A 9,725-nucleotide genomic window follows, 5' to 3' on the forward strand; every position below is an offset into this window, starting at 1 on the left:
ACCTCACTGCAGCTCCAGGCCCCAGATGCCCGGATCCCCCCACATGTCCCCATGGTCCCCCTTGTCCCCACCACCGGGGGCCCCCCGTGGTGGCAGCTCCTCCCCGGAGCCGCTGCTGTGACAGGAAGGTCCCCGGAAGGCACCCGGGAGCCACGGCCCAGTTCCCATTGTCCCCCGCGCCACCCCCGGGGCGCAGGCGCGACACCTCCGTTGTCCCCTGTGCCACCTTCTGCCACCCCCCAGGCCCGGCTGGGCCTTGCCACCAGCGCTGACCACCCTGGGAGGGTCCCCCAGGCCACTGGACCCTCCCCAGCCGTGGGGTGAACCAGGAGAAGGAGCCCATCGGGATCATCCGGACGTGGCGGTGGGACGGAGACCGACATCTGCCACTTGTCACCGGCGGTGGCCCCACGGGGCCCCAGCACCTCCGGTTCCTCCCTTTCCTGGGGGGAAGGGACCCCCTGTGCCGTGGGATCTGCCCCAGAAGGAGTTGGAGGCTCTAGGGGTCATCCAGAGGTCATCCAGCGGTCACCCAGTGGTCATCCAGTGGTCATTCAGAGGCTCCTCGCTGGATACAAGGTAGGTCCTCACCTGCTGCTGCTTCTGCTCGGGAGTGGTGGCACTGGGATCACACCTGCACCAGGATCTCACCTCCACTGGGATCCCATCTCCATCAGCTCCTTGCTGATCCCACCAGGACCCTCTTCCATCAACTCCTCCATAAAGGTTTATCCTGCCAGGACCCACCCCCCTGATCCCACCTGAACCTCGTCCCTATCAACATCTCCACAGGAGTGGTCACACCTGGATCCCACCTCCATCACCTTCTTCCCAGAACTGGTTCAACCAGGTCCCATCTCCATTGGCTCCTCCACAGAAGTTTACCCTGCCAGGACCCTCTTCCATTGGCTCCTCCTTCAAAGTTTATCCCATCTCCATCAACTCCTCCATAGAAGTTTATCCTGCCAGGACCCACCTCCATTGAAATTTATCCTGCCAGGGCCCACCTCCATTGAAATTCACCCCACAGGACCCACCTGCACTGGCTCCTCCATAGAAGTTTATCCTGCCAGGACCCAACTCCATTGAAATTTATCCTGCCAGGGCCCAACTCCATTGAAATTCACCCTGCAGGACCCACCTGCACTGGCTCCTCCATTGAAATTTATCCTGCCAGGACCCACCTCCATTGAAATTCACCCCACAGGACCCACCTGCACTGACTCCTCCATAGAAGTTTATCCTGCCAGGACCCAACTCCATTGAAATTCACCCCACAGGACCCGCCTCCATCAGCTCCTCCATAGAAGTTTATCCTGCCAGGACCCAACTCCATTGAAATTCACCCCACAGGACCCACCTCCATCCGCTCCTCCATAGAAGTTTATCCTGCCAGGACCCAACTCCATTGAAATTCACCCTGCAGGACCCACCTGCACTGGCTCCTCCATAGAAGTTTATCCTGCCAGGACCCAACTCCATTGAAATTTATCCTGCCAGGACCCACCTCCATTGAAATTCACCCCACAGGACCCACGTCCATCAGCTCCTCCATAGAAGTTTATCCTGCCAGGACCCACCTCCATTGAAATTTATCCTGCCAGGGCCCAACTCCATTGAAATTCACCCCACAGGAGCCACCTGCACTGGCTCCTCCATAGAAGTTTATCCTGCCAGGACCCAACTCCATTGAAATTCACCCCACAGGACCCGCCTCCATCAGCTCCTCCATAGAAGTTTATCCTGCCAGGACCCAACTCCATTGAAATTCACCCCACAGGACCCACCTCCATCCGCTCCTCCATAGAAGTTTATCCTGCCAGGACCCAACTCCATTGAAATTCACCCTGCAGGACCCACCTGCACTGGCTCCTCCATAGAAGTTTATCCTGCCAGGACCCAACTCCATTGAAATTTATCCTGCCAGGACCCACCTCCATTGAAATTCACCCCACAGGACCCACGTCCATCAGCTCCTCCATAGAAGTTTATCCTGCCAGGACCCACCTCCATTGAAATTTATCCTGCCAGGGCCCAACTCCATTGAAATTCACCCCACAGGAGCCACCTGCACTGGCTCCTCCATAGAAGTTTATCCTGCCAGGACCCACCTCCATTGAAATTCACCCTGCAGGACCCACCTGCACTGACTCCTCCATAGAAATTCATCCTGCCAGGACCCATTTCCATTGAAATTTATCCTGCCAGGGCCCACCTCCATTGAAATTCACCCCACAGGACCCACCTCCATCAGCTCCTCTGTAGAAGTTTATCCTGCCAGGACCCAACTCCATTGAAATTCACCCCACAGGACCCACCTGCACTGGCTCCTCCATAGAAATTCATCCTGCCAGGACCCACCTCCATTGAAATTTATCCTGCCAGGACCCACCTCCATTAAAATTCACCCCACAGGACCCACCTCCATCAGCTCCTCCACAGAAGTTTATCCTGCCAGGACCCACCTCCACTGAAATTTATCCTGCCAGGACCCACCTCCATTGAAATTCACCCCACAGGACCCACCTCCATCAGCTCCTCTGTAGAAGTTTATCCTGCCAGGACCCACCTCCATTGAAATTTATCCTGCCAGGGCCCAACTCCATTGAAATTCACCCCACAGGACCCACCTGCACTGGCTCCTCCATAGAAGTTTATCCTGCCAGGACCCACCTGCGCTGGCTCCTCCATAGAAGTTTATCCTGCCAGGACCCAACTCCATTGAAATTCACCCCACCAGGACCCACCTGCACTGGCTCCTCCTTCAAAGTTTATCCTGCCAGGACCCACCTCCATTGAAATTCACCCCACAGGACCCACCTCCACTGGCTCCTCCTTCAAAGTTTATCCTTCCAGGACCCACCTCCATCGGCTTCTCCACTGAAATTCATCCTGCCAGGACCCATCTCCACCAGCTCATCCTCGTGTCCCCATGGAGGTGTGGCGGCAATGTGCTCACTGGCTGGTGGCCGCACGCGTCCTGCCCGCCGGACACCGGGCCAGCAGCCCGGGGGGACAGGTGTGGGACCTGGCACAGGCACTACGGGACGGGGTCCTGCTGTGCCACCTCCTCAACGCCCTCCTGCCCCGCGCTGTCCCCTCCCGGGACATCTGTCCCCGACCCCAGATGTCACAGGTGAGAGCCAAGGTGGGGACGGGGGGTGGTTGGCCCAGGGAGGGATGGGGGGGGGGGATGTGACAATGACGGTGACAATGGGGGCTGGGGATGGAGACGACGGTGACAATGATGGGTGTGGGTGAGGGTGGTGGCGATGATGGGAACAGTGGGGATGGAGACAATGGGGACGTTGATGGTGACAATGACAGGGTTGGTGTGACTGAGGGTGATGGGGCAATGACAATCATGGGGACAATGGGGATGGAGACAATGGGGACGTTGATGGTGACAATGTCAGGGCTGGTGTGACTGAAAGTAAAGGGGCAATGACAATCATGGGGACAATGGGGATGTTGATGGTGACAATGACAGGGTTGGTGTGACTGAGGGTAAAGGAGTGATGACAATCATGGGGACAATGGGGATGGAGACAATGGGGACATTGATGGTGACAATGACAGGGCTGGTGTGACTGAGGGTAAAGGAGTGATGATGATGGGGACAATGGGAATGACGATGATGAGGACATTGGTGGTGACAGTGTCAGGGCTGGTGTGACTGAGGGTAAAGGAGTGATGACAATCATGGGGACAATGGGGATGGAGACAATGGGGACGTTGTCGGTGGCACTGGGGTTGCTGGTGACAGTGACATTGATGGTGACAATGACAGAGTTGGTGTGAATGAGGGTGATGGGGAAATGACGATGACGGGGACAATGGGGACGATGATGGTGGCATTGGGGTTGCTGGTGACAGTGACATTGATGGTGACAATGACAGAGTTGGTGTGAATAAGGTTGATGGCAACAGGGTTGATGGTGACATTGGGATTGTTGGTGAAAGTGACAGTGACGATGACAGGGCTGATGAGAACGAGGGTGATGACAATGTGATGGTGACATTGATGGTGACAGTGGTGGTGTTGGTGACAGTGCCAATCACAGTGATGGTGATGATGGTGCCAAGGAGGTCACGGTGACAATGACAGTGTTGGTGACAATGACAATCATGGTGATGGTGGTGATGATGGTGCCAAGGAGGTGATGGTGACGAAGGTGACAGTGACAAGCGTGGTGATGATGGTGACGATGATGCCAAGGGGGTGACAGGGACAGGGACAATAGCCCTGTTGATGGGGCTGACAATGACAGCATTGGTGACAGAGATGATGGTGGTGCCAGTGTCACCAGTGGTGACAACGGTGGTCGTAACTGTGGAGAGATGAAGGTGTTGATGGCGACGGTGACAACGGGGGTGGCAGTGACAACAAGGGTGACACTGGGGAGGATGGCAGGTGGCACCAGTGATGGTGACACCGGTGACGGTGACACTGGCGATGGTGCCACCGCAGTTCCTGTGCCTGAGGAACATCCGCACCTTCCTGACCGCCTGCGCCGACAAATTCGGGCTGCCCAAGCACCGGCTCTTCGGCGCCTTCGACCTCTTCGATGTCCAGGACTTCGGCAAGGTGGGGTCAGGGGTCCAGCTGTCCTGGCGGGGTGGGACCCAGGGCTCTGGGTCACACCCCTTCCCCCCTCAATATCACCCGTCTGTCCCCAGGTGATTGAGACGCTCTCGACGCTCTCCTGGACCCCGATTGCACAGAGCAAAGGATTCACGTGAGTGGGCAGGACTCAGGTGTCCGGTCCCCTCCAGGAGGGACCCTGGTGTCCAGTTCCCAAGGGTCCCAGGTGTCCAGTTCCCAAGGGTCCCAGGTGTCCAGTCCTGGCATCCAGTCCCTGAGGGTCCCAGGTGTTCTGTTCCTAAGAGCCCCCACTCTCCAGTCCCTAAGGGATCTAGGTGTCCAGTCCCTGAGGGTCCCAGATGTCCAGTCCTGGTGTCCAGTCCCTGAGGGTCCCAGGTATCCCCTCCCTAAAGGTCTCAGATGTCCAGTCCCCGAGGGTCCCTGGTGTCCAGTTCCCAAGGGACCCAGGTGTCCAGTCCCTGAGGGTCCCAGATGTCCAGTCCTGGTGTCCAGTCCCTGAGGGTCCCAGGTATCCCCTCCCTAAAGGTCTCAGATGTCCAGTCCCCAAGGTACCCTGATGTCCAGTTCTCAAGGGACCCAGGTGTCCAGTCCTGAGGTCCAGTCCCCCAAAGTCTAGTCCCTAATGTCCAGTCCCCGAGGGTCTCTGATGTCCAGTCCCTGAGGGTCCCCAATGTCCAGTCCCCGAGGGTCAGTCATGTCCAGTCCCTGTTTCCAGTCCCTCAGGGTCCCCAATGTCCAGTCCCTGAGGGTCCCTGGTGTCCAGTCCCCGAGGGTCCCCAGTGTCCAGTCCCTGGTGTCCAGTCCTTGAGAGTCCCCAATGTCCAGTCCCCGAGGGTCAGTGGCGTCCAGTCCCTGGTGTCCGGTCCCTGAGGGTCCCCAATGTCCAGTCCCTGAGGGTCAGTGGCGTCCAGTCCCTGGTGTCCGGTCCCTGCGGGTCCCCAGTGTCCAGTCCCTGAGGGTCAGTGGCATCCAGTCCCTGGTGTCTGGTCCCTGCGGGTCCCCAGTGTCCAGTCCCTGAGGGTCAGTGGCATCCAGTCCCTGGTGTCTGGTCCCTGAGGGTCCCCAGTGTCCAGTCCCTGAGGGTCAGTGGCATCCAGTCCCTGGTGTCCAGTCCCTGAGGGTCCCCAGTGTCCAGTCCCCGAGGGTCAGTGGCGTCCAGTCCCTGGTGTCTGGTCCCTGAGGGTCCCCAATGTCCAGTCCCCGAGGGTCAGTGGTGTCCAGTCCCTGGTGTCCAGTCCCTGAGGGTCAGTGGTGTCCGGCCATGTCTCCCCCAGGCCGTTCCCGTCCGAGGACAGCGTTGGGGACGATGACGTTTACAGCGGCCTCTCCGACCTCATCGAGTGAGTGGGGGGGTACTGGGAGGTACTGGGGGCATCTGGGGCCACCTCAGGGGGTCCAGGGGGCTTTAAGGGGGGCAATTTGGGACAATAAGGGACATTCGGGGATATTGGGGGATCTTGGGGCTTATTAAGGGGGGATTGGGATGCCAAGGGGTACTGGGATGTACTGGGAGCTATTGGGAGGTACTGGGGGCACCTCAGAGCAGTCCTGGAGGTTTGAGGGGGGGTACTGGGGGCGGCACTGGGAATTATCTGAGGACATTAAGGGGCCCCCATGGGATCTGGGGACAATCCGAGGCCCCCGGGGGGTTTGGGGGAGCTCCAGGGGGTTTGGGGGGTTCCAGGCATGTCCGAGAGGTGTCCGAGGGGGTGTCCTGAGCTGTCCCCACCACGCAGTGACACGGCCGAGGAGGACGATGACCTCTACGACTGCGTCGAGGCCGAAGGGGACGACGGTGACGACATCTACGAGGACCTGATGAGGGTCGAGCGCCTCCCGGCCACGGTGGGTGTGACCCCACAGGGGGCTGGGACACCCCCTGGACACCTGTGTCCCCCTTCCCCCGGACACCCGTGTCAACCCCCCCGGCCATCGCCGTGATTGTCCCCGGTGTCCCCGTGTCCCCGCAGAAGGGGGGAGTGGACCGGCGGCTCTGCTGCCTCCAGGAGCTGCGGCAGACGGAGGAGAGGTACACGGAGACCCTGGAGTCCATCTGCCAGGTGGGGACAGTGGGGACATTTGGGGACATTTGGGGGCATCTGGGGGCATGGGGGGACATTGGGGACATTGGGGACATGGGGACACTGGGGACATTGGGAACATTGGGGGCATGGGGTACATGGAGATCCTGGAGTCCATCTGTCAGGTGGGGACATTTGGGGGTATTTGGGGACATTTGGGTACATGTGGGACATGGGGGATATTGGGAACATTGGGGGCAATGGGGTACACGGAGACCCTGGAGTCCATCTGCCAGGTGGGGACAGTGGGGACATTTGGGGGCATTTGGGGGCATTTGGGGGCATTTAGGGACACTGGGGACATTGGGAACATTGGGGGCATGGGGTACATGGAGATCCTGGAGTCCATCTGCCAGGTGGGGACATTTGGGGGCATTTGGGAGCATTTGGGGGCATTTGGGGACATGGGGGACATGGGGGACATTGGGAACATTTGGGGGTACATGGAGATCCTGGAGTCCATCTGTCAGGTGGGGACATCGGGGACATTTGGGGGCATTTGGGGGGTATTTGGGGGCATTTGGGGACATGGGGGACATGGGGGACATTTGGGGACGTGTGGGACGTGTGGGACATGGTGGACATTGGGAACATTGGGGGCAATGGGGTACACGGAGACCCTGGAATCCATCTGTCAGGTGAGGACATTTGGGGGCATTTGGGGGTATTTGGGACATGGGGGACATGTGGGACATGGGGGACACTGGGGACATTGGGAACATCGGGGGCAATGGGGTACACGGAGACCCTGGAGTCCATCTGCCAGGTGGGGACATTTGGGGACATTTGGGGGCATTTGGGGGCATGGGGGACATGGGGGACATGGGGGACATGGGGGACACTGGGGACATTGGGGACATTGGGAACATTGGGAACATTGGGGGCAATGGGGTACACGGAGAACCTGGAGTCCATCTGCCAGGTGGGGACATTTGGGGACATTTGGGGGCATTTGGGGGCATGGGGAACATTGGGGACATTGGGGACATGGGGGAAATGGGGGACACTGGGGACACTGGGGACGTTGGGGGAATTGGTTATATGGAGACCCTGGAGTCCATCTGCCAGGTGGGGACAGTGGGGACATTTGGGGACATTTGGGGGTATTTAGGGGCATTGGGGGGCATTTGGGGCCATTTGGGGGCATTTGGGGGCATTGGGGACTTGGGGGACATGGGGGACATTGGGGACACTGGGGACATTGGGAACATTGGGGGCAATGGGGTACACGGAGACCCTGGAGTCCATCTGTCAGGTGGGGACATTTGGGGGCATTTGGGGACATCGGGGACATTTGGGGGGATTGGGGACATGGGGGACATTGGGAACATTGGGGGCATGGGGTACATGGAGATCCTGGAGTCCATCTGCCAGGTGGCGACATCGGGGACATTTGGGGGGATTTGGGGGCATTGGGGACTTGGGGGACATGGGGGACACTGGGGACACTGGGGACATTGGGAACATTGGGAACATTGGGGGCAATGGGGTACACGGAGACCCTGGAGTCCATCTGTCAGGTGGGGACATTTGGGGACATTTGGGGGGTATTTGGGGACATGGGGGACATTGGGGACATGGGGACACTGGGGACATTGGGGACATGGGGGACATTTGGGGACATCGGGGACATTTAGGGGGATTGGGGGACAGTGGGGACATTGGGGGCAATGGGGACATTTGGGGGCAATGGGGACATCAGGGACATTGGAGGGATTGGGGACATTGGGGGGATTTGGGACATTTGGGGGCATTTGGGGGCATTTGGGACATCGGGGGGATTGGGGATGTTGGGACCATTGGGGATGTTGGGGACATTTGGGGACATTGGGAGAATCAGGGATTTTGGGGCCATTGGGGTCATTTGGGGACATTTGGGGGCATTGAGGACATTTTGGGGACATTGGGGACATTGGGGATATTGGGGACATTTCAGGACATTGGGGATATTGAGGACATTTTGGGGACATTTAAGGACTTTGGGGATATTGGGGACATTGGAGACATTGGCGACATTTTGGGACATTGGGGACATTTGGGGACATTTTGTGACATTTTGGGACATTGGGGACATTGGGGGCGTTGAGGCGTTGGGGACATTTGGGGACATTGGGGACATTTGGGGACATTGGATCATGGGGGACATGGGGACACAGAAGGACTCGGGGGACATTGGGGACATCATTGGGGACCTTGGGTCACGGGGACACAGAGGGACATTGGGGACAGAGGTGGCCGCGCGGGGCCTCCCAGCGCTCCCAGTGCTCCCAGTAAGGGCCGGTGTCCCCTGGTGTCCCCAGCACTTCCTGCGGCCACTGCGGCACTTCCTGAGCCCGCGGGACATGGAGAGCATCTTCATCAACGTGGAGGTGACAGTGACATCGGGGCACGGGGACATGGGGACACCAGTGACACCAGTGACACTGACCAGTAACACCAGTAACACCAGTAACACTGATCAGTAACACCAGTGCCACTGACCAGTAACACCAGTGACGTGGGGACACCAGTGACACTGACCAGTAACACCAGTGACGTGGAGGTGACAGTGACACCGGGGCACGGGGACATGGGGACACCAGTGACACCAGTGACACTGACCAGTAACACCAGTAACACTGACCAGTAACACTGACCAGTAACACCAGTGCCACTGACCAGTAACACCAGTAACACTGATCAGTAACACCAGTGACACTGACCAGTAACACCAGTGATGTGGAAGTGACAGTGACACCAGGACACAGGGACATGGGGACACCAGTGCCACTGACCAGTAACACCAGTAACACTGACCAGTAACACCAGTGACATGGAGGTGACAGTGACACCAGGGCACAGAGGGACATGGGGACACCAGTGACACCAGTGCCACTGACCAGTAACACCAGTAACACCAGTAACACTGACCAGTAACACCAGTGACGTGGGGACACCAGTGACACTGACCAGTAACACCAGTGACACTGACCAGTGCCACTGACCAGTAACACCAGTGACGTGGAGGTGACAGTGACCCCGGGGCACGGGGACATGGG

The 9,725-nt window shown here is 58.5% G+C and overlaps 1 protein-coding gene across 1 annotated transcript; it reads left to right on the forward strand.

The window, feature by feature from the left end:
* On the forward strand, positions 1–9,206 carry LOC125320701 (proto-oncogene vav-like). Its single transcript, XM_048293106.1, has 8 exons — positions 1–579; positions 2,857–3,136; positions 4,472–4,588; positions 4,681–4,739; positions 5,881–5,946; positions 6,343–6,451; positions 6,577–6,666; positions 8,988–9,206. The coding sequence occupies exons 2-8, from the start codon at positions 2,933–2,935 to the stop codon at positions 9,150–9,152; spliced, it is 810 nt and encodes a 269-aa protein (XP_048149063.1). The 5' UTR covers positions 1–579; positions 2,857–2,932; the 3' UTR covers positions 9,153–9,206.
* The last annotated feature ends 519 nt before the right edge of the window (positions 9,207–9,725 follow it).

This window comes from Corvus hawaiiensis, assembly GCF_020740725.1.
Source record: "Corvus hawaiiensis isolate bCorHaw1 chromosome 32 unlocalized genomic scaffold, bCorHaw1.pri.cur SUPER_32d, whole genome shotgun sequence".
Taxonomy (NCBI): domain Eukaryota; kingdom Metazoa; phylum Chordata; class Aves; order Passeriformes; family Corvidae; genus Corvus; species Corvus hawaiiensis.